This window comes from Saccopteryx bilineata, chromosome 2 (genome assembly GCF_036850765.1).
Source record: "Saccopteryx bilineata isolate mSacBil1 chromosome 2, mSacBil1_pri_phased_curated, whole genome shotgun sequence".
NCBI lineage: Eukaryota > Metazoa > Chordata > Mammalia > Chiroptera > Emballonuridae > Saccopteryx > Saccopteryx bilineata.
This window is the reverse complement of record NC_089491.1, coordinates 157,889,160-157,915,857: the sequence shown is the minus strand read 5'-3', so window position 1 is coordinate 157,915,857 and position 26,698 is coordinate 157,889,160. Positions and strand designations below refer to the sequence as shown.

At 37.9% G+C, this 26,698-nt stretch overlaps 1 protein-coding gene across 1 annotated transcript in view; it reads right to left on the bottom strand.

The window, feature by feature from the left end:
• The window catches only part of TRHDE (thyrotropin releasing hormone degrading enzyme), a 442,374-nt gene that overhangs the window by 303,429 nt on the left and 112,247 nt on the right, over positions 1-26,698 (bottom strand). Inside the window, exon 3 of the mRNA XM_066254840.1 lies at positions 17,780-17,906. Coding sequence (XP_066110937.1) covers positions 17,780-17,906 — 127 coding nt within the window. The remainder of the gene's footprint in view (positions 1-17,779; positions 17,907-26,698) is intronic.

Genomic DNA, 26,698 nt, shown 5'->3' with positions numbered 1-26,698 from the left:
CCAAAAAAATGGTTTCCCTCCTTAATTATAGCCATACTCTCTATTATCTCCTTTTTAAAATTTAAAACATTTCTAGAGACTGCTGAGAAAAATAAATATCTTAACACTGACAAAAAAATTCAGTTTCTAGACATGAAATATATCCAGAAATATGAAATAATTATATAAGTATATTCAATGTAATAATTTTTGTATGAATATGTAATGTAAGATATGAAAATACAATATATCATATAAAATGTAAATATATAATTAGTATGTACAAGTGCATTTATTTGAATATAAATATATAGTTGTTTTTAAATGTAATATTAATAAATTGATATATAGTATATAAATTATAGTATAGACTTAACTATTAATACAAATGCAAATTCCATTAATGTATATATTATATTTATTTTGGAGCAAACAGATGCCTTTAACAAAAACAACATATAAATACTTTGAATGTACCAATTCGGTGTGATTGTTAAGCATTTACAAAAATGTACAAAAAATAAATCCCCAATAAGAATCTCTTGGATTGAAGAATTTTGAATTTTTATACTGTTGAACCAAAGAGGTTATTGAGTACTATAAAATTCAGCAAACTATAAACTGAACAAATCTGGCCAGCCATTTGTTTTTGGGAACAGAATGTTATTAGAACATAGCCACACTCATTTATTTATATGTTGTCTGTGGCTGCTTTCTTCTTATGATGGCAGAGCTGAAAGGTTGCAAATAAGATGGTATGTTTCACAAAGCTGAAAATATTTTTGTTCTGACCCTTTACAAAGTTTGCTTATCACTATGACATTGATTATGAAGCCTTCTTCACATGATTGAAATTCTTCCTAATCACAGATTTTATTCACAGATGAGAGAGAAGAGTGAGGCAAAGCAACAAATCTTTAAAAAGGAAATCAGTAATTTTTTTTCTTAAATATTCCAAGTAACTTGGGAAAAATAGAATTGTAATGAGAAAATCTGGATAATTCAAGTAGTTGATATGACCTTTATTTTAGCCATATCCTCATTGGTATCCCTACCGCAAAACCAACCAAAGAGCAGTGAAAGTGACTCAACAGTAGGAGTCAGCTCATGCTGCCATAGCAATAGTAGACTGGGTGGCTTAAACAACAGAAATTCATTTTCTCACAGTCTGGAGGCTAGAAACTCAAGTTCAAGTTCTCAGCATGGTTAGGTTCTGGTGAGAGCTCGCTTCCTATCTTGTAGACATTTGTCTTCTGAATCCTCACAAGGAAGGTAGAGAGAGAGAGATTACTTTCTTTCTTCCTCTTCATATAAACCACCAGTTCTACCAGATTAGGACTCTACCCTTTTTTTACCTCATTTAAACTCAATTACCTTCTGATTGCCTCTTAATTACATTCTATCTCCAAATATAGACATATGAAGGATTATAGCTTCAGTATATAAATATGAGGGAGATATAATTTAGTCCTAGCAATAGCTAAAACAAATTATCATTTTTGAGCATAGCCAAATTTCTGCTATAGACATGGGGTGCTGGTTTTGTCCAATAGAAAAATTTGTCTCATGAAGAAAGTTTCATATCATTTATCAGCTGGCTTTATTAATATTATTAAAAATTGACAAGATATATCTCAATATACTTAAGAAGCTAAATAATTCTAAACATTATCAACCTACCAATTATTTTTCAGTTTAGTAAATTTTTCAGTCTATAAAATAAAAAGAATTACTAAGCAATTTAAGAACTAAAAATCATACTATTCTATACTATTGAAGATAACTCTAGGTCATTCATGAAGTATTTCCCATATGAAGATAAAAGCCATAAGAAAAAATAAAGCTGCCCTGGCCGGTTGGCTTAGCAGTAGAGCATCAGTCCTGGAGTGTGGATGTCCTGGGTTTGATTCCTGGTCAGGGCACACAGGAGAAGCACCCATCTGCTTCTCCACCCCTCCACCTCTCCTTTCTCTCTCTCTCTTCCCCTCCTGAAGCCAAAGCTCCATTGGAACAAAGTTGGCCCAGGCACTGAGGATGGCTCTATGGCCTCCACCTCAGGCACTACAATGGCTCTGGTTGCAACGGAGCAACACCCCAGATGGACAGAGCATCACCCCCTAGTGGGCATGCTGGGTGGATCCTGATCAGGCGCATGCCAGAGTCTATCACTTTGCCTCCCTGCTTCTCACTTCAGGAAAAAAAATACAAAAAAAATTTTTTAAAGAAAGAAAAACATAAAGCCAATAAATAAATGCAGGCCTTGGCCAGTTGGGTCAGTGGTAGAGCATCGGCCCAGCATGTGGATGACCTGAGTTTGACTTTCTGGTCAGAGCACACAAGAGAAGTGCCCATCTGCTTCTCTACCCCCCCTACCCCTTCTCTCTCTCTCTCTCTCTCTCCTCTCTCTATAAAAATGAATAAATAAAATATTTTAAAAGCCCACCATTTTTAAAAAAATAAATTAAAAAAGTTATAAACATAAATCATTAAAATTCCACCCACTGAAAAATGGCATTTGGGACTTGCCCTCTCTTTCAAAATTACCTTTTAAAACACTTTAGAAATGACCCATAGGCTTCACTGACAACTACCACAGTGGATTTGCTCTGCTTGAGTATTGCAACCTCCCTCACAGCCTAAGGTTTGTTTTACATTTCAGTCAATTTTTTATTTCAAAGTCCACAAGCAGCATTATCAAAAAATCTCAGTAATAAAAGATTTTAAATCTGAAAGATGGGCCAATACTGACATTTCCCATTTGAAATCTCTCAGAAAAGTTCAATCTCAATCCCAGATTCCCCAGTGCCATGATGCATAATGTAATAATTTTAAAACTTTAAAATAGATGATTTTATAAAAATAATTCATTCTCAAAATAATTATCTCACTTTTACATTAGCAAGAAATTTTTTTTCTAAGGTTCATTTTTTTTTTCTTGTAATAATCTCTCAATATCTATCCAATGGCACGGTCCAGCCATGACAACTATATATCAGCATCCCAAACGAGAAAAGGTATAGAATTGAAATAAATGATAGACAGGGATTTAAAGATATATTTATACAGATGGGTTCAGGAGGACGCCACGGCAAACAGTCTCTACTGTTCCTTAGCCATAACGTGCCCACTCCCAGAAACACAGGCACTTTTATTCATAGAAAAAATGTGGTCCATCAGCAATTCAATTAAGTTTCCAAGGCAACTCAAAGACAACCCCTACCATACCATCCAAATCTACTTTACACTAATAAGAAACTAGCTTCCAGCCTCCTCCAGAGAACATGAGTGAGACAAACGAGAATCAGGTGTAGCTCTTTGGTAACTAGGCAAATGAGGTGGAGTTTGGGCCCAGCACCTCTGTCCAGATTGCAAAAATACCCTGTTTATTTATTCGGTCCCCAACAATCCAAGTTGAATTTTCTATGGTTTTCTGAGGACCCATCACCTACACTGGAAGTATAACTCACTCAGGTTACAATAACTTGTCTGCTTCTAAGTAGATAGTTGGTGGTTTTACAGCATGGATTTTTATTACCCTTCATCATCTGATAAGATCAAAATACTTCAATGTCAAAGGTAAAGAGATGCCCGGACACTTATATTTCCTAAACCTTAGAAATGAAAATCAATCAGTAAGTAATCATTTCATGCCTTTACAATAGAATTGTAAGAATTGTTCTGAATTGTGTAAAGAACACTGTCACAATTACACTGAAACAAAGAAAACATGCTTTTGACAATTTCTCTTTGATAGAGCATTTTGCCTTAATGGACTTCTAGACTGTTAACCTTATTTTACATAACTATCCCTCAGTTTCAGTTTCTTGAAATGAAGCTATTTTGAAAGACCTTCTGATCTCAATATAAGCTATTTTAGCTCTAAAGTTTATGGGAATGGTCACCTTCCTTTTAAAATTGCCTGATTGGCAGTGCTCCTGTCAGCAGTAATCCCCAGCCTAGATTTTAATGAACTGTTTCTTCCTTCCTCTAGGGTTTTGGATTGCTATTAGTCTATAATTAACTCCAGACTGACCAATGAACAGTGAAGAAAGCAACTCACTCCCAGAGAGAATTATTACAACCATTATTTAGTTCTAAATATAGCTGCTTTGTTTGGAAAATACAAATTATTTAACTTGCTATGTTAATTTCAAATAACTAAGAGAGAAGGAGGCATAAAAAGATTGCTCCTTTTCATGGCAGCTACACAGAAAAGTAAGCCATGGCGGGAAGAAAGCTTATAGTTTTTCAAGCTTGTCACAATCTTCTAAATTGTAGTTGAGAGGAACTGATGTCAAACCTTCATTTGAAGTCCTATCGTAAGGAAGTAAACCCTGTTGATTTTCCTTCCAAAATATATTCAGAATCTGCCCACTTCTTACCACTTCCATTGCTACCACTCTGGCTCAATATAGCATCATTTCTCAAATTACTGCAGTAGCTTCTTCCTACTTTAGCCTTGACTTCCCTCTCCCCAACAGTCTATTATTCTACATGGGTTAGCTAACATGACCCCTTAAATATGTAGGTCAGACCAGATCACATCTGCAATAAAGTGAAATGTATCCACCCCCCCCCCCAAAAAAAAAACTCACATGTTTAAACCCAAAATCCCAATAAGAGGTATTTAGAGGTAGGATCTCTGGGAGGCTCATAATGAAGTTTAGATGAGCTCATGAGGGTGGGAGCCTTATAAGAAGAAACACCAGAGAGCTCACTTTCTCTCTGTACCATGTAAAAACATAGCAAGAAGGTAGCCATTCACAAACCAGGAAGAGAGTTCTCGCCAGAACTCAACTACATTGACACTCTGACCTGGGACTTCAAGCCTCCAGAACTGTGAAAAAATAAGTTTCTGCTGTTTAAAGCCACCCAGTCCATGGTGTTTGGTTAGGGCAGCCCAAGTAGACCAAGGCAATGTCTTTGCTCAAAATAAAAGTGTGTGTATGTTTTTCAATAGCCAACCAACAAGGCCCCTCCTCACCCAGTGTCATTACCTCACAGACTTCATTCTCACTCACTCTGCTTCATGCACACTAACTAGTCTCCTATTACTTCAACAAGTCAGACACCCTCCTTCTCAGAACTTCCTCACTCTTACATTTCAAATCCAGTGTCACATTTCAGCAAGCCATTTTATAACCATTCACCACCTTTAAAACTGCAACCCCAGCAACATTTCTGACACTTTCTTCTATGCTTTATTTTCCTTAGAGTAGTTACAACTTTCTCACCTTATATATTTATTTTATTGTTTACCTCTCTCCCCTACTAAAACATAAACCCATCGAGGACACAAACTGTTCTCTTTTATTAACTGCTGATTCTTCAGTACCTAACATGACAGTATCTAGTAGAAAGCAGATATTCAACAATGTTGTCAAATCCATAAATCAATGTTTTTGTCATTTCAAAGGACAACAAGACAGAGAAAAGTTGATAGACTAGATACTTCATTTTCAGATTGCAAAATCATTCCAGGTGAAAAGTATAGCTTTTTGATAGCCTGACTCTAGCATAGCTGTGATAATAAACCAAAAGCTCAATACTTCTAGGTAACAACTCAGCTATTTTTCATCGAAAAACATATTTACATGAATCCTTAATGAAAAAGTGACTACAAGTGTAGCTAATTCATTTTTCACCCCTTCCACTTATATTTACCAAAAATAAAAGTTTCCTTGGCAGTTTATAAGGTTGTAAAATTAATAAACAGAAACCCCATTTAAAATGGAGTAGGGGTGCTAGAAAAGAGATCTGCCATGCACCTGTCACTCAATGCATACTACTGACCCCAACAGAAAGAGAAGCACCTTGCATCTCTCACAGGAAGAAATACTATATTATGACCTCAGAAGGAGGAAAAAAGATCCCTTCTTGCCCAGTAATAGCTCAGACAATGGAGGACTACCATAACTCAGCCAATGAAAAGTCACATTATTGTGAACTTTTGGTTTCCTCCAATGGACATTTCATTTACAACAGCTCCTCCCAAGTTCATAAAAGAACATTCTTTTCCTTTCTTTCTTTGGTCTTGCGTGTGGTTTGAAATTAAACCACATTATCCCCGAATTGCAATTCTTGGTTATTCTGAAATAAATCCATTTTTAGAAAGATCTGGTTGTCTAAGGTAAGCAAGGTACATCACCATTATTTGTTTATTCTGTTTTTAAAAATCATATTTTATTTGATTCACAAAGCAGCCAATGCTTTGCCTTCTCTGCCTCTCTGGTGTGGTAAAGATAGTTAAAGTGGAGATTATTCATTCATTCAGCAGTAATTTATTGAATGTCTACTTTATCCCAAGCACAGTTCTAGGCATAGAGAATAGAGCAGTAAATAAAGAGACAAAAATGTTTGTTCTCATAGAGCTTACATTTGGCAGGCAGGAGAAGGGGAATTGGGGACAGATAATAAATAAAATAAGACATAAAAAGAATAGATGCCAGAGGAGATAATAAAAAGTAATAAAATGTGGGCCCTGGCCGGTTGGCTCAGTGGTAGAGCATTGACCTGGCGTGCAGAGGTCCCGGGTTCGATTCCCGGCCAGGGCACACAAGAGAAGTGCCCATCTGCTTCTCCACCCCTCCCCCTCTCCTTCCTCTCTGTCTCTCTCTTCCCCTCCCGCAGCCAAGGATCCATTGGAGCAAAGATGGCCCAGGCGCTGGGGATGGCTCCTTGGCTTCTGCCCCAGGTGCTAGAGTGGCTCTGGTCACGACAGAGCGAAGCCCCAGAGGGGCAGAGCATCACCCCCTGTTGGGCAGAGCATTGCCCCCTGGTGGGCATGCCTGGTGGATCCCGGTGGGGTACATGCGGGAGTCTGTCTGACTGTCTCTCCCCATTTCCAGCTTCTGAGAAAAAAAAATGTGTTATGAAGAAAAGTAAATCAGGGAAGAGAGATGAGAAGTGATGAGCAAGTCTACAATTTAAAGAGTGGTGTCAAAGAAGACCTCTCTGAAAAGAAGGTGTTTCAGCCACGCACATAGCTAAAGGAAAAGTGTTGTAGACTGAGGGAAGAACAAGCACAAAGACCTAAGGTTGGAACATGCTTGATTTGTTGGAGAAACATCAAGGCATGCACTGCAGCTGAAACAGAGTGAATAGCAACAACAGGCCAGATGCTCAATGATCCTGCAGGCTAAAGGAAAATTCTGGATTCTGTTCTATTGCTAATGGGAAGCCATTGAAAATTTGAAGCGGAAGAGCAACATCACCAGATAAATCCAATATCCCTCCCAAGAACTCAGTAAATTGAAATAGCTCATGTTCTCATAACCACTTTAACTTTACATTTCATTCAGGTTGAACTCTACTCAGGCAAAAGACCATGGTGGCTGGAGTGAGAGTAGTAGCTAAGAAACTGATGAGACATTATCAGATTCCAGATATATATAGAATGTGGACTCAAGAGAATGTGTTAATTTTTTTTTGATGTGTAACATAAGAGAAAAAAAAACTAAGTCCCAGTTTTTTTCCTAAACAACTTTTTTTTCTTTCTTTTCTAATGAGATATTGGGATGACATTGGTTAATAAAATTATACAGGTTTCAGATGTACAATTCTATAATACATCATCTTTATATTGTATTGTTTGTTTACCACTCCAAATCAAGTCTCCTTGTATTATCATTTACCCCCCTTATATGGTCTTCTACCTCCCCTACCTTCCTTTCCCTCTGTTAATCACCATATTGTTGTTTCTAAACAACTTTTTAAGGGATGACATTGCCCTGTACTGAGATGGGGAAAACTGTAGAAAAAGGAAGAGAGTAGTTTAAAGATCTGGAGCTCAAATATGAACATGTTAACTTGGAACACTCATTAGGCATCCAAGTATAGATATCAAGTAGTTAACAGAATGCAGAAGTTTGGAGTTGAAGAGAGAGAACCAGACTGGAGATGTAAATTTGGAAATTACCACCATCAGCAGATGGTAGTTAAAGCCATGAGGCTGGACAAAGTCACCACCAATGTAGGCAGCAAAATAAGAGGAACAAACCTGCGTCCTGGGACACTCCAGTATTAAGTTCTTAGACATAGGAAAGGGGGTGGAGGGGAAATAGACTCAGAAATAATGGCCAGTGAGTTGGAGAAAAAAATTATAAAGGAAAATGTGTTGCCCTAAAAGAAAGCTTAAAATGTATTTCCAGGAGTTGGACAGAACAACTGCATTAGATGCTGCTGACTGCTCAAGATGAAAACTGAGAGTTGACTGTCAGGTTTAGCCCTGTGGAAGCATCATTGAACTTGACAGGAGCGATTTTAGCAGTGTTGGGGGCAAAAGCTTGATGTAGAGTGCATTTAAAAAACAAGGGAAAGGCCCTGGACGGTTGGCTCAGCGGTCGAGCGTCGGCCTGGCGTGCGGGGGACCCAGGTTCGATTCCCAGCCAGGGCACATAGGAGAAGCGCCCATTTGCTTCTCCACCCCCTCCTCCTTCCTCTCTGTCTCTCTCTTCCCCTCCCGCAGCCAAGGATCCATTGGAGCAAAGATGGCCCGGGCGCTGGGGATGGCTCCTTGGCCTCTGCCCCAGGCGCTAGAGTGGCTCTGGTCGCGGCATAGCGACGCCCCCTGGTGGACAGAGTGTCGCCCCTGGTGGGCGTGCCCGGTGGATCCCGGTCGGGCGCATGCGGGAGTCTGTCTGACTGTCTGTCCCCGTTTCCAGCTTCAGAAAAATACAAAAAAAAAAAAAAAAACCAAGGGAAGGAGAAAAATAGTAGTCCGTGCAGAGGGATAACACTTTCCAGCAGTCTAGCTGTAAAAGGAGAGAAATGGCACAGTAGCTAGAGTGAGTATGCATGTGTGTGGTTGAGAGAAATGGTACCATAATTTAATGTTAGTTGGGGAAAAACCAGTAAAGAGGAAAAATTAAAGACTCAGGAGAAGGGAGAACTGCTGAGATGATGTCCTTGAGCAGGTGAAAGATGATGGAATCGTGTATACAAAAGGAGGTGTCCGATGCTGCAGCAGTGCCATTTGATCCATAGGAAAAAGGAAGAAAGCAGATTATATGACATAGGGCTGATGCAATGACTGCATATGAAAACACTGGAAATAGTAATTTCTTCATTTAATGGCCAAATTGTAAGGGCCCAATACCTCTGTTGGAATATGTAAAACAGTAACTTGAGGACTTCTTTATAATTATGCCCTGATCAAGTTAAGCGCTTTCTAAAACTACACTTACTTTCAGAATAAACAATCATTCACAAAACCCTGATAGAATAAGTGTAAGTAAATTTAGGAACCAATCCAAAGTTGTGAAGGTGTGAAATTCTTGAAACTAGAGAAGGAGACTGGAATGCGGTAGGCAAACTGCACAAGCAACAATATTGACAAGCTAGCAAAATAATTTAAAAACTTCTCTTTAACTAGAGTTAAAAGTCTCTAGCAGAAGAGGCCATATATTATCACTGCAAGTACAATGTTAGATAGTAACTACTCAATAAATGCTTGTTGAATTAATTAGTTAATTCAATTCTACAGTTGGATTGTGCTGCATTAAATTCTCCACTTGATGATGTACTTGTGGTTTGCAAGTTTATAGCAGTAATAATCTCATGCACCATTCCCAGTAAAATGCATTATTTCATTGATTTCTTTCTTCTTCAGCATTCTTTATTTCTTTTTTGCATTAGTAAATATTATAAACATTGAGTATCTTATATGTTTTATTTGTTAGTATAGTCTTAGAAGTGCATAGCATGTAATAGCTGCAAAATAGCTTAACAGGAACAGTTAAATGACCATATTACAGAATAATTAAGGGGAAAATGCCTTGTTAAACTGTGATAAAATAAATGCTAGATACTGAAGTACCTGTGTCTGTTTTCATAGGAGTTGATGGTGTTTTAGTACCAGTGGTTTTCAGAGTGGGGGTTAAAAATATATAAAAGATATTTCTGATTGAAAGAAATTATATGTGCTATTATGGTTTTTGAGAAAATTACCATGTGAAGGGTTTTTCAGAAAAAAAAATTACTTTCATAAAATGGAGAGACACTGTGCTTATCTTACTCCAAACAGGGATAAAGACAGTCATTGAAAGACATTTATTTCTCTGTAGCAGCTGGAAAACTAGAAGACAAAGAACTACCTCATCCAATGCCCTAACAACGCACTAATATTGTTAACCCACAGAGAGATCCTCAAGTTAGTTTCCACCAAGAACCATACTATTAAATAGCTCTAGTATAAATTCAAATATTTTGAGGAGTTCTGGTTGAAGGAAGCACCTTGGGAAAAAAATTGGCACTATATAAAAGTAGACCAGACTATATGCACAGCCTCCAGTATTACCTGAGGCTGTCAACAAAGCATATACATCATATTCAATATTTAATCAAAAGCAGGGTAAGAAAAGTCTCAAATAATAACTCAACTATGAGATGTTTATTTAAAATAGGAATAGTTTCATATATTACCATCTCAAATTATAGCCACAATTTAAAGAGAAAAGGTATATACATAACCATAGAAAATAAAACAGCTGTCAATAAAGATATTTTATAGAAAAACTCAAAAACTTTACTACTTGCAAATAGCAAATCGTCATCATCACCATCACAATAAAGACATAGGTATATCTGTAATAGCCTAACCAAAACTCAATCATTCAAGCTAGACTCTTCTATTTATGAACTTAAATAGGGCCACTTATCCCTTAACTAATCTATTCCATTAGAGAAAAATACATAGGTTCCATCAGCATGATGCACAGAGGCCCAAGTACCCATGGGCTTTCTTCACTGCACAATTCTCAAAATGATCTCACCTTTCTTCTCCACCTCCAGTTAGATTTGTTCCTTTGTTCAGGATTCAAGTAAACACAAGGCTTCTTTTTATGTGTATTTCATGCCTACAGGATTGTACAGTAATCCCACATTCTTAACGTGGTGATATATTTTTGCTCTACAAAATGTTGGTGCTTTCATATTGCATGAGTCTCTAATCCACTCGTTCCTATAAATATTGCATTCTCTCCTCACCAAAACTACAGGTTCCTTGAAGCCAGAAATTCTTGTAACAAAATACTTGTGCTTCCTCTACAATCACAGCACTGTGCCAGGTAGATATTGAATTCTTCATAAAAGCATGCTGTCCAGGGGAAATAAAGCAATCAAGAAAACTCCTTTACAAAACATTGATTTACAAATTACAAAGTAGCAGCAAAAGGAAACCGAAGGCTATCTGCCATAATTAATTGAAATCTAAATAGGGTGAGTAACAAAATATTCCAATATAAATCTGTCACTTCATCTGCCATTTAATTAACTTATGAAACATCTATGTTGAAAAACAATTAAAATACTCAGATATATCTCCTTGTTGATGAAATTATGAGTTTTAAAACAGGTGCTTCTTTGTTTTATATTAAACTTCAAACTTTCACTTTTTCTATTTTTACTGAATTTATTGGGAGGACACTAGTTAACAAAAGTATACAGGTTCAGGTGCACAATTCTACAACACATATCTGCACACTGTATTGTATGTTCACTACCTCAAGTCAAGATTCCGTTCATCACCATTGACCTATCCCCCATCCCCTCCTCTACAGCCCTCCAGATCCCTTCTCCCCCCACTATCACCACACTGTTGACCATGTCCACAAGTTTTTTTTCTTTTTTTGCTTAATCCTTTCATCCACCCAGCCCTCACCCCAACAACTGTCAGCCTGCTCTCTATGAGTCTTTCTCTATTTTACTTGTTAGTCCATTTTATTCATTAGATTTTACATATAAATGAAATCATATGGTACTTGTCTTTTTCTGACTGTCTTATTTCACTTAGCATAATGCTCTCCAGATCCATCCATACTATTGCAAAGGGTAAGATTTCCTTCCTTTTTATTGCTGAGTAGTATTCTATGGTGTAAATGTATCACAGCTTTTTAATCCACTCATTTACTGATGAACACTGGGGCTGTTTCCAAATCTCGGCTATTGTATACAATGCTGCAATGAACGAGTGCATATATTCAAGAACCTCTTTTAATTTTAACATTAATATGAATTTAAAAAATAACCATTAAGTCATTCTTCTATCAATCAGATTATCTAGTTTATTAAGGTGACTTATATTTTAATCTCTGAATTCTCAAATTTTCTGGAATCTGTATCAGCAGAATCCAAAAATGCTGGAGCAAGACAGCCTGCATTTGGATCATAAATCCAATAATGCCTGCTGTGTGATCAGAGTTCATTACTTAGTCACTAAGTGCCTAAATTTCCACACCTGGAAAACAAGAAAATAACAGTGTCTCAAAGGCAGTGGAAAAAATTAAATGGGTTAGAACGTCCAGAGTCCATTAAGAGTGGCCCGTATTTAGTAGACACAAGCGCAATTGTTCTTGTAATGTGGTCAATATGTTTTGGGGATGATAGAAAAGATAACTTATTTTTTATATGTCTATTATAACCTGCTTTTAAAGTAAACCTCCATACTTCTGAGTGTTCTCATGAAAATAGAGCTCACACTATCAGACAGACTGCCGTATTATATCAAATAGACTCTATACCTATCATAAATTAGTACCAAAAAAGAGAAAACTCATGCAAATATTTTATTTTTTTATATTTTTTCATACAAATATTTTTAATTACTTAAGTTAGAAATTTAAAAATACATCTTCACACAGATATACTGGCTGCATATTTTGGCTTAAAAACATGAAAGAAATCTCCCTGTGTAACAAGAGGGTAAATTACTGCCCTAATAGCATCAAAATTCCCCTAAGGAATTATTCTGATAAACTACTGGGTGATTATCAGAAACTCAAGTCCTTAGAGACAAGCTAGTGTGAGATGGTACCACAACAGAGAAGGTTAAATGATCCAGTATTAGAAATGAAATAAATTTGGGAAGAATGAGGAGAGAAGATATTGCAGAGTTTATAACAGAATGGCAAAGGAAGTTTTAAGAAAAGGAAGCTTCAATATTATATTTTAAGGTTGTGTTATTGTTTTGTTTTTGCAAGGTAACACCCTGGCATTCACATATACCCACAAGCCCTGAGGGCTTCTGTAAACTCAGCTTAACTGGTGAAGAGTGTTCTTATTTGTTTGTTTCAGTTTTGGGTTGTTTTCCTTGTTTGTTTGTTTGTTTGGTTGGTTTTTGTTTTGCAAGAGAGAGAGAGACAGACAGGAAGGGAGAGAGATGAGAAGTATCAATTCTTCACTGCAGCACCTTAGTTGTTCATCAACTGCTTTTTCATTTGTGCCTTGACCAAGGGACTCCAGCTGAGCCAGTGACCCCTTGCTCAAGCCAGTGACCTTGGGCTTGAGCTAGCGATGTTAGGCTTCAAGCCAGAGACCTTTGGCCTCGAGCCAGGGACCATGGGTTTATATCTATGATCCCAAGATTAAGCATGCAACCCTGCACTCAAGTTGGTGAGCCCACACTCAAGCCAGTGACCTCAGGTTTCAGACCAGGGTCTCAGGCAAATGCTGCTCTGTCCACTGCACCACTGCCTGGTAAGGCCAGGTTTTGGTTTTCTAATACAAATCAAAGAAAGAAGCATGTTCTACATCTCCCTTGATATGCTTTGGGACAGGGACAGGTACAGATCTGTGAGGTAAGGATGCTATTAGTTCACAGAAACAGCTCTTACTCAGAGGTGAGCGTAATTAGAATGCAAATAATTTTCTCCCTAATCCCAGAACCCTGTCTACTGGGAAATTTCAGAAATGCTGATTTGTGGTCTATATTCACTGTCTTTAGTCACTGTACACCCTCCCCTGTCCCACCCCCATTTGCTCTTGAATACACCCACCAGGTCTTTGTTTTGTCAAGATCACTAGAGACCTCCAAATGGCTAGCGCCAATTAGTGGTCAATTCTCAATTCTCATCTAATTGGATTTACCACAATTTATCATCCACTCTCTTTGAATGTTTTCTTCATTAGATGCCCAGAACATCCTATATACCTATGTTCTTAGTATCTCAACCACATGCTTCTTGTTACACTTCACTGTCTCCTAATCTCTATACCACTAAACATTAAATCAGTGCTTCCTTGTTCCCTCTTCTCTTTCCTAGCTGCTCTCACAGCTCAGGTGGTCCTAACTATCCTGATACGCTGGCAAATGAACTTTTCTAGCCAGATTACTCAGCCAAATTCCATAGTTATAAATTCAATTGTCTACTTGAATTTCTCACAGACATCAAGATGCCACTAAAATTTTTAATAGATATGTCCTGTCCCTTTCACAATTGTCCTGTCTCACTCAGTAAAAAGAAATTCCATCCTTTGCATTCTCAGACCAAACAGCATGAAATCACACTTGGTACCTCTCTTTTTCTCACATCCTACATCCTGTTCAACAATGAATTTTTGTCTGTACATTCAATACATATCCAGAATTGGACCATTTCTGACTACCTCACTGTTAATATCCTAGTCCATCAGGCAACCATCATATTCTGCCTGAATTTTGCCATATATTCAACTGGTTTTATGCCTCTGACCTTTCCCCTTAAATCAAGGTCTCTTGATCTCAGCACTATTGGCATTTTGAGATAGATAACTCTTCATTATAGGGGGGTTGTCATGTGTGTTGTAGGATGTTTAGCAGTATCCCTGGCCTCTATCCACTAAATGCCAATAGAACACACTCTATCAACCTCCTTTGAGTTGGAACAAACGAAAATGTTTCTAGATATTGCCAAGTGCCTGAGGGACAAAATCACCCTGATTAAGAACCATGCCCTACAGTGTATTCAAGCTAGCTACAAAAATAACTTTCTTTTTTTTTTTTTGTATTTTTCTGAAGCTGGAAACGGGGAGAGACAGTCAGACTCCCGCATGCGCCCCACCGGGATCCACTGGGCACGCCCACCAGGGGCGAGGCTCTGCCCACCAGGGGGCGATGCTCTGCCCCTCCGGGGCATCGTTCTGCCGTGACCAGAGCCACTCTAGCGCCTGGGGCAGAGGCCAAGGAGCCATCCCCAGCGCCCGGGCCATCTTTGCTCCAATGGATCCTTGGCTGCGGGAGGGGAAGAGAGAGACAGAGAGGAAGGAGGGGGGCGTGGAGAAGCAAATGGGCGTTTCTCCTGTGTGCCCTGGCCAGGACTCGAACCTGGGTGCCCTGCACGCCAGGCCGACGCTCTACCGCTGAGCCAAACGGCCAGGGCAAAAATAACTTTCTTAAACCAGAAACCAGATTATGTAATACTTCTGCTAATAACTGACCAATTGATTTCCTTCTCACCCAGTGTGGGGAAAAAGCCCTTACCACAGTCTGATGGCTCTCCATGACCTGCTCCTCACCTTGACCTCATCACCCTTGCTCACACTGCTCCAGTCAGACTTGCCTCTTTGCTGTTCATCAAGTACACCAACAAAACTCCCATCTCAAAGCCTGGGCACTTCTTTCCCTCTACCTACAGTCTTTGTCCCATAATATCTACTTGGCTTACTCCTCACATTCTTGAGTTTTGGTCAAAAGTCAGCATGCCAATAAAGCCATCCATATTTACCCATTTAAAAGATTCAACCCTTTCCCCATGCCTGATCTGCTCCCCACACTTCCTGTTTCTCTGGTCTTGCCTTATTGTTAATGGCACTCATTGCCACTTGATATATTATGTGTTACTGATTGCTATAATATCTGTATCCACCTAATAAAATGTAGGCCCCGGGTGGGAAGGGAGTTTTGTCTTTTTTATTTGCTACTATATCCCTATCACATAGAAAAGTACCTATGGGAGGCATTCAATAAGTGATTTAGAAGGACGGGAGGGAGGGAGGGAAGGAGGGAGGGAGGGAGGGAGGGAAAAAAAGAACCATCTTATATCTGAAGGGTCAAGGTAGAAGCTGATATCTAGGATACATCTACAACCATTAACAGAGACTGAGTTGGTTTTCACAGAATTTATTTAAAATATAATTCATAATGTACAATGGAAAGTAAGGATTTGTCAAATGCTTCTGTGCTCAGAAATTTTTATATAGGGCATATTTAGAAAACATACTTATAAATCCATTAACATACAGATTAAATATATGGATTAAATATATAAAATAAGTAGAACTTTAGGATAAAATTTACAAAATGCCAAAGGCTATGGTAACTCACCTAGATACATAAAAAGAAGTGTGCTGGGGTAGGTCAAATCATTCAATTACACACACCATAAGGTAGCTTAACAAGTAATAGTAACAGTGAACAAAGCTCTTTTCTACAGATGAAAGCCTGCCTGGTTCACTTGTGAGTGAAATAGAGGCCTAGAAATGCTTCCTGCTGTAAGCTGACAGTTACATGGAACCCCCTGAAGTTATAAATTGAATTCCTCCACTAATTACTGGTCTGAAGGGTACAAAGACCCACATTTTATTGCTCTTGCTGAACATGCAACAGAAGCCCTTGTGAATTTTACATTAGGGTCAAACTGAGAAGTTGCCAGTCAGGTTTACTTGGAGTATAGAACAGTGTCATCTCCCATGCAAATGAGGTCAGGTATTCTTCCTGCCTTGGGTGCCTACCAGGAAGATTTCAGTGTAATGATTCTAATCAGAAAGTTGATACAGTGAGGAAAAGAAAGAACAGGACCAATCAAAACATAAATCTTATTTAAAATAAAATTTTGTTTAGAGTTTTGAACTTAAATATTATGGATTCTAAGAGCACATATTCAAAAAGACTTCAGAATTTTATAATACCACTCATTAAAATTATGTGACACACTCATTGATAACAGTGTCAACTATTCTATCTACTCTCTGAACTACTCATTGTAAGACCAATAAAGCCACACAGCAGGCTGGTGCTTTAATGAAACAGGCCCAGTTCTCCAGAGAGGAGAGCCTGTGGCTCAAATGCTAACACTTTTGATCAGATAAGCACTTCATTCTTGCCACACAAGCAATGGCTTTTATGTGGATGCTGATTAAAAATGCTCCCAGAAAGGAAAATGGGTGGAGAGAAGAGGAGGGGAACAAAGAACTGTCATGATGTAATATTTTAAAATAGGTTTTCTGAGAAGGAAAAATAACTTCAGCATTTCTAATGGGTGTATATACCTTTTCTAATTTCCTAAAGTCTGAGTCCGCTCCCCTGCAAATGCAGCAACTTCATGCAAATTAGTACAGTATAACAAAATCCATCCCTGTATTCATTCAACAAACATTACTGAACATATTCTCTTTGTAAAAGCAGGAATTGTAAGCATATTCATTGTGAACATAATCTCTACCAATGAAACTTCCGTTTTCTCTTGATTTTATTCCATTCACAACTTCCTTGCAATTGACTGAACGAAAATAATCTAAGGAATAACTAATACACTGAGGTATGACACCTGGGGATTAGAAAAGAAACAAATAATGAATATAAAATATTAAATGGTCTGGTGGTCATAAAGACCTAGCTTGAAATCCCAGCTTCTTTACTTCTTGGCTATCTGAATGAATGGAAGACTCTAACTGGGTTTCAAGTCCCTTAAGTGGGAAATATGGTAACAGTACCTACTGTACCCACATAGCAGTTGTGAGGATTGAACAAGATACTAGCAAGTACCTTTCCCAGCATGTGCTCAACAAACTGTAGCTATTTGGGTTCTATTTTGGAATCATAAACTTGCATATTGCCATTCTTAATTCCTATGAGCACTTTTTGACGAGAATTCAGAGACACTAAATTTTATTTTACCTCTTCATAAGAAATGATTGGCATGCTCATCTTCTTTAGAAAGCGCAATTCTTGGAATTTTTGTGCATCTGAATGTCTCAAATAAATGCATGAAGAAGAAATTCCCCCTTCATGGGTCACTTCCCATAAAATAACCAAGAAAATTCTTACCTAGTTTTGGCAAGGAATAGGGCACTTTAAAGTAGTCTTCATAGAATTCTATTAATCTCTTTGTTATATGGAGAGCATAGTCTCCAGATCCTCTTCTGATGGCATCAGGTCTTGCATATAACCGTACCTAATTAAAAAAATATATAAAAGTTACTTTAGCCTTTTGGTACCCAAATTTTATCTTGCCTGCATATATGAATCTACACAAATCACTTCGAATACTACAAAAAATTAAGCAATATTCTTGTTCATATAGCAAAGCATACTGTGGCTGATAGAACCAAACTTAAACAAAGTAACCAAGTTGAGCAAATCATAATTTCCTCACTTCACAAAAAGACATAGAGAAGATTTATACACCTTGCATGAAAATAAATATTCAAAGTTGTTACTTACATGTGCTTGCTAGAGATAGGAAAGCATGGTGGATTAGTCTAATGGTTCCCTGACTATGCTGAAAGTAGGCAGGGTATGCTGTCTCGGCAGGAGAGAAAATCCATGGTTTGTTAAAGACACACTGCATCCAGCTTTGGAACTATTACCGAGCTAAAAGAATATATAACTTATGCTTCCTTTTTCCTTTTTTTCTTTGGCACTAACTGTCCTTATTCCCAATATGCAAAGAAGGAATAAAAAATTTTTCATGTATATAAATTATTGCAAATCCTGGAAAGCCATCTGCAACTGCTTCGGGCTTCAAAACCAGCTGAAGTAATTCATATTGCCAACACAATCTGGATACTTACTATTGATTTTTAAACCGAGCATTGTATATTATCTAGTCCTTAGTCAAAAAGAAGCCTGGGGCAAATAACATCAAACTGAACAAAACTAGCAATTGTACAGAAAAGGTTAAAATGAAATTAGTTTTCATAAAGCTATCCAGCATGTTTTTTTCCAAAGGCTAAATCTATTTCTCACAGATTGGTCCCTAATCCTCACATCAATTCTGTGAATAACAAATACATACTTTGTGGAGCAGTGGCGAGCACAGCAGACTGGGAGTTGAGTTGTTGTCCTGCTCTGCTGCTAACCAAGCTGAGAGATATTGAACAAATTACTGAACCTCTTTGGATCTCAAATAGCCTTGTTTATAAAATAAAAATGTTGGCCACCAGCTGGTTACTAAAGTTCTTTTCAGTTCTAAACTGCATTACTTCCAATCACATTTTACCACTAAAGAAGTTTGTGTTCTTTTCAAATCACTAAAAAAAGTAAATAAATGGCTTACTCGATATGTGAAAATGGATATTTATAGTCAACAGAAAGAAAAAAAAAAAAGCTGTTCTCAATTGTATAAAAATTGATTATACAATCAACTCTTTATTATCATTGCTTAAGGAAAAAGAACAGAGATGTCAGAGATGTGTTTAACAAAAAGAATAGAAAGTTTTTAAAAAATACATTCTGATTTCATGTTAGTTTTGCAATTCAATAATCTATACTAAAGTCAATAACATTTATTGAAATTGTAAAGCTACTTCCTATGCAACAACCAAATCAAATATCAAATTTAGTTCACAGTCACCTACAGTTTTGGTTGGCAGTGTAGACACTACCTACAACAGCATAGCTTAACATTTTTAGAGAGGCAGAGGTTAGGCCCTGGCCAGTTGGTTCAGCAGTAGAGCGTTGGCCTGGCTTGTAGAATTCCCAGGTTTGATTCTTGGCCAGGGCACACAGGAGAAGTGCTCATCTGCTTCTCTGCCCTCCCCCCACCTCTTCCCTTCTCGCAGCCAAGGCTCCACTGGAACAAAGTTGGCCTGGGCACTGAGGACAGCTCCATGGCCTCTGCCTCAGTGCTAGAATGACTCCAGCCACAGTGGAGCAACGCCCCGGATGGGCAGAGCATCGCCCCCTGGTGGGCATGCCAGGTGGTTACAGGTCGAGCACATGCGGGAGTCTGTCTGACTGCCTCCCCATTTCTAACTTCAGAAAAACACACACACACACACAAAATAATAATAATAATAATAATAATAATAATAATAAATAAATAAATAAGAGAGGCAGAGGTTACAATTTCCTGCTCCAACATCACATGTTTGCTTACAAACATGCAATGTCTTAAATTCCCAAGAAGCAGAACCAAAGGACAGGATGAGTATACAAATGCTCTACCAAGAAGGCATTCTTAGGAGAAACCTACAAAGGAGAACTGGAAACCAAGATAAGGAAGAATAATTCACCAAGCAAGGTGCAATTTCAGATGAAGTCCTAGCCTCCGTTTGATTCCATAGGGAGCTCTAGAATATAAAGTGCACTGGTGAGTTGGCACTGCCTGGAGGTATGAGAGCTAGATTTCCAAACTCCTGCACCTCCATCATTGGATACTGGTTACCAGAGGGAAGGCATAAAATCCCAGGTATATTGTTCTTCAAGCATTTGGCTGATGCAACTCCAGTGGCCCAAGTAAACTACTTTGAAGAAGACTTCAGGTATGACCTGTTAGGAGCAGAGCAGTGAGAGCTGGGGTATCGGCACACCAAATAGGAAAGAAGAGTTGTCTATGTGCCAACAGCATACACCACAGACAGTCATCATTCATTCACTCACTCTTCATTCAACACATTTATTTGACATCAGCTTTGCACCAGGCTTGGACTAAGCACTTTTAACTTAGTCATGAAAAAGACATGTTCTGTAACTAAAAGAAGTATAAAGCATTATGGGGTGGGGAGAGCAATGAAAATATAATCTCCAGTCTCAAAGAGCTTCCCATGTATTAGGTGAGTTAGGTAATAACAGATAATGATACTATAAATGACAAATAGATGCTGAGGAGAGTGGAGAGCTTCCAGAATCCAGCTCCAAGGTAAAGTAAATGGTAATTTCACTGCAAGATGATGCAACAAAAGGTCACTAATTTTACTCGTAGAAAGCATCATTGATTTGGGTAGAAACAGCCATTCCTATTAATCAACTCTACTAGTTAGTCAAGTTATCTGTAGGACCAGACAGGAGAAACACAATTAAATCAATCTGGTTGTCAAGATTTCATGGCAACAATCCTATCTGAGTGACAAGATAAAACATAAACATGCTTAGTTCATTTGTTCATTCAAACATTTATTGCATGCATGCTGTGTGTCAGATATTGTACCAGAGAATAGAAATAGAACAATAAAAATTCCCACTACAAAATGAACAAGACATTTACTCTTAGTGTTCTTAAGAGGTTCACAATATGTGGTAAAACAAACAAATAAATCAACAATAAAATATAACATGAGAAATGCAACAACGTACTGTGCCTTCACTCTCATTAGAAAAATCAGAGACTGAGCTCCTATCCTAGGCCAAGCCTTCTATATTCTATCCCCTATTACCTTTTCAAAGTTACTCTCAAACTCCTCCCATTTATCTCCCGTATTGCCAATTTATGTCTCATGCTGCATTGTTTTTATCAGCAAACAGATATTCTGTATCATTTCTTATGTTTCAAAACAAAATCGTTTTGACCTCAGTTCCTCCAGCTATGGTTTCCAGCAATGCTCCTCGAAAGTGTTTTCTTCTATATATAGTTAGGATTAGCATATAAATTAACATCCAAACTAGAACACTTTTAGACTGAAAAGGAACACTTAGGTGTAAGTAGGGTGTTGCCCATTTATACTCTGTGTTTATTCTCTCTTGAATTCACTACAGTAAGGCTTTCATTCCCACTACTCCATCCTAGCTGTTCTTATAAACATCACTAAAGGCACCAGCATGCCAAACCCAACAGTCAGTGCCCAGTCCTCAACATGCATAACCTATCAGCAGAATTTTAAACAGTTGATCATTTCTTCCCTAACACTCTCCTCATTTGGCTTCACATTTCCTTCTATCTGGTTAACAACTCCTTTTCAGTCTCCTGGATGACGCCATCTCATCCTCAACCTTGTCCTCATTCTCATCCATCTCACTTAATGTTGGAGGATCCCAGGTTCCAATTCATAGACATCTTCACTTCTCTGTCTACACTCAGTCCCTTGGTGATGACATCTAGTCGCATGGTTATAAATACCATTTAGATGGTAAAGGCCTACCCCATTACTTCCAGAGTCCTACCCTCATTGATCCAATTATTCACTGGATGTTTTCACTAAGGTTATCTAATAGGCATCTCAAACTTAACATGTCTAAAAACAGATTCCTGATAACACACACACACACACACACACACACACACACACACATACACACACAAAACCTACCTACCTGTTACTCCAAATCTTTCTGTCCACTTGCCAAAGCCCAATGCCTCAAAATCATCTTTTTTCTTTGTCCCTCACACTCTATGTTCAATTGGTCATAAAATCCTTTCGGCTCTACTTTAAAAAAATGTCCAAACACCAACCACTTTTTATACCTATACCACTACCACCCTTCTCCAAGCCTCCTTCACTTCTTGCCTGGACAAGTGCTCTAGTATCCTACTAATGTCCTAATAATAATGTCTTGTCCCTTACTCCTCTAAGTCTGTCTTCTACATGGCAACAAAATGTACTTGTTAAAATGAATAAAGTCTTATCACTTTACTGCTTCCCTCCTCTAGTGGCTTCCCATCTCATTCAGAGTAAAAGGCCAAGTTTTCCCAAGGGCCCCAATATTCCTATCAAAATCTAGTCCACTTTACCTCTCTGGCCTCATCTCATTTCTTACAACTTTGCTCCACACTAACCCTACTCCATTCATACACTAGCTTTCTTTGCATTCATCAGCCAGACAGAACTTCCCATTAAGGATTTTGAGTTTTCTCCTACTTATCTCCATTGTTTATTCAATCTACTCTGTTAGATACTTGTACAAATGTCTCTTCTTTCTTATAAATCTTTCCTTCCACTGTTTTGTTTTGTTGTTTATTTTTAGCAAGAGAGAGACACACAGGGACAAACAGATAGGAAGAAAGATGAGAAGCATCAGTTTGCTGTTGCAGCACTTTAGTTGTTCATTGATTGCTTTCTCATATGTGCCTTGACCAGAGGGCTTCAGCCAAGCCAGTGACCCTTTGCTCAAGCCAGTGACCATGGAGTCATGTGTATGATCCCATGCTCAAGCTGGATGAGCTTACGCTCAAGCAGGCGACTTCGGGGTTTCAAATCTAGGTTCTCAGCATCCGAGATCGATGCTCTATCCACTGCACCACCACCTGACTAGGCAGAACTTTCTTGTTTTATTGTTTCCTGTAACATCTACCACCATTTAACAAAAGATATGTTTTACTTACTCATTTTGCTACTTGATGCTTTTTTTCCAAGAATGTAACTTGCATGAGGGAAACAATTTTTACCCATTAGCTCTAATTATGAAACTGCCATTTTTGTAGGTCAAAATATTTTGTTTAAGTTGTCTCTCAAGTGCCTGGCATATAATATTTTTTAATGAGTGAGTAAATGTCATAAGTATGTGTAGGTCCTAAGGGAATATGAAATAAGACTGTAGGATTCTCAGGGAAAGAAATGTTTCAGCTCAGTCTTGAAGGGTAAGCTGATATAGTAAGCTACCAAATGGAAGACGATATCCCAGACCAAAGTCACACTATGTGCTAACAAAATAATGCTACCTAAATAATAAGTGACTTCAAAAGTAATAGTAAATATTAGAACTTAATTATAATAGTGGTGGGAATTCACCGGAGGATAGTAAGCCAGAAAGTGATAAAATTGTTTTTTGCACTTCAGAAAGATCACATCTGTGACCTATATCAAGGTGAATTGAAATATAGGGGTTTTCTTGTTAAGACAGCCTGCTGAGAGACAATGTTTGAAAAGTGAGGAAATATCCAGCAATGATAAGACCAGAGGAGTGAAGAGAAACTTCAAACCATACTCAAGAAGGGTCTGTATATCAAATTATAGAATATTAATTTAATGCTTTGGGCACAGACAACTTATTTAAAGATTTTTATACCAGAGAATGACATGACCAGAATTTGGTTTTAACAAATTACATCAAATGCAGTGTGGATAACAGATTAGGGAAGGAACAGAAACACATAAAAAGAAACAAGTTAGTCTATTGTAAAAGTACAAGTGAAAGACGATGGTTTGGACTTGAAGAGATGGCAGCAGGGGTGCAGAGAAATGGGTGAATTATTCAATTATTCCTAACGTTCTTCTGAACAAATTCTTCAGCTACTAAGTAAACCCAGCTGTAGTCATATTCCCTCTTAAGAGCAAGCATTCACTTTATCTGTACCCGTCTTACTCCACTACCAACACGAGTTGGAACTAGTGATGGGGTATGGGGAATCCAAATTATTTCACAAGCTGAGTAATTCCTGTATCATTAATCAAGGTTTGCTGTACAACAATTCATTTTATACTGTGAAAAACAATCACAGTTGTTTTCTTCTTTTAGGTTAACTATGCTCTACTTAATCATTACCTAGAAACTAAATCTTCATAAACATAGTTATCGCTCAAAGTCAATGAAATATAATTTGATTAAACTTGCTTGTTTGCATTTTCTGACATTCCATGATAAGAGCCCAGCTTTGAAAACGAAAATTGTTACCCAGGCTTTATCTCTCTCTCTGCATAGCTTCTTCCAATAACCAATATGAACCAAACTGCCCGTTTAGTCCTGTGGCAAGGACATTACACTACGAACTGAAACATAGGGAAGTGAGACTCAGCTTTCTCAGTAACTATTGTCACCTTAGGAAAGTCAGTGAACTTCTCTGGGTCTCAACTCAAAGATCCTTTCAGAGTAATCTTTTATCATTATCTATATTATGCATTATGCCTGAGAGATTGGTCCATCACACTAATTTGCCTAAATTCTTCTCATATAGTCCCCACTTATTTTGAAAATAAAATAATGAACAGGGTTTCTTTTTTTTTTTTTATAAATTTTTATTAATGTTAATGAGATGACATTAATAAATCTGGGTACATATATTCAAAGAAAACATGTCTAGGTTATCTTGTCATTAAATTATGTTGCATACCCCTTGCCCAGAGTCAGATTGTCCTCCGTCACCCTCTGTCTAGTTTTCTCTGTGCCCCTCCCCCTCCCCCTAACTCTCTCCCTCCCTCCTTCCTGCGTCCTCCCTCCCCCCACCCCTGGTAACCACCACACTCTTGTCCATGTCTCTTAGTCTCGTTTTTATGTTCCACCAATGTATGGAATCATGTAGTTGTTGTTTTTTTCTGATTTACTTATTTCACTCCGTATAATGTTATCAAGATCCCACCATTTTGCTGTAAATGATCTGATGTCATCATTTCTTATGGCTGAGTAGTATTCCATAGTGTATATGTGCCACATCTTCTTTATCCAGTCTTCTATTGAAGGGCTTTTTGGTTGTTTCCATGTCTTGGCCACTGTGAACAGTGCTGCAATGAACATGGGGTTACATGTGTCTTTACGTATCAATGATTCCGAGGTTTTGGGGTATATACCCAGTAGAGGGATTGCTGGGTCATAAGGTAGTTCTATTTGCAGTTTTTTGAGGAACCACCATACTTTCCTCCATAATGGTTGTACTACTTTACAGTCCCACCAACAGTGGATAAGAGTTCTCTTTTCTCCGCAGCCTCTCCAACACTTGCTATTACCCATCTTGTTGATAATAGCTAATCTAACAGGGGTGAGGTGGTATCTCATTGTAGTTTTGATTTGCATTTCTCTAATAACTAATGAAGCTGAGCATCTTTTCATATATTGAACAGGTTTTCTTTTAATCTGCACATAGTTTTACTCCTTTGCATTTTTGCTTCCTTTGAAAATGTATACCAAGTGCTCAGCTCCCAGTCTCCATCCTTTTATTTTTGAGTGGTCTTCTTCTTTTTCCCCATTAACCACCCATGAACTTGGTACTGATTAGATGGAAATAACTGTAATAGCCAATATGGAATATAAGAAGTAGCTTAGAAGAATATTCTAACATAGCCAGCCCTATGTTAATACACCATAGCAACGCACCAAAGTGTAAGGGTTACATATTGTGATCCCATATTACAGTTAAATGCCAAAAATAGGTGTTTCTAGGGAAAGTCTGTTGGATCCAGTTGCCTTTCCTCTGCAATTTCATGAACTCTCTATACTTAAAGTATGTTTGTTTCAACTTTTTTTAATAGGATTTTAAATAGTTCCATCATTAACTGGGGAAAAATACTAAAGGCAGATATATTCAATCCCTTTAATTATCTCAATTTCTCATAAAAAACAGGGGTGGCAATTAAGTTTCAATTACCCTAAAAACTAAGAGAGTCTGCTTAGCGAATATTTGAGAAAGAATCCTGAGACCACATCTGCTCTTGGCAGGAGAAAGTGCCAAGACCTGTGAAATGTCCTTCATGCTCTCAAGGGTAGGAGAGATGGTGCTTTTGTCAGAGGTTTGCCATTATTAGGATAGACTGTCCCTTGGAAGGAGTCATAATGGAAGGAAACTTTAGACTAAATCAAATTGACTTTGTCTCTATAGCTGTGAAATTTAGAATAAGAATATAAAAGACTGTTTAAGGATTTCATCAATGGGACATTTATTTCTTCAGTTGCTATGTAATGAACAACTATTAATGGTCAGGTCACTGTTCCCCTGCTGAATGTCTTAAAGTAAACAAGAAAGACATGGTCTCTTTCCAGAAGCTTACAGTCCAATGGGGAAATACAGCAACAAAGACTTGTAACTGAGATTAACAAGGTGGCCCTAATTTACACTGGCTCTTCACAGAAGTCCTCTCCTTAGAGATGGTGATTACGCAGACAAGGACAGAGCACCATGGAAGTAAAAAAAAAAAAAAAAAAAAAAAAAAAGCAAGCAATTATTCATTCCTACATCTAATGTTTTATCTTTCATTGTACAGTGGTACCTTGAGACACGAACTTAATTCGCTCTGTAACCAAGATCGTAAGTTAGTCAACTCGTATATCAAACTGCCGATACTGGACCCATGCACCAACGCGCCAACTAGAGGCAGCTTCCTG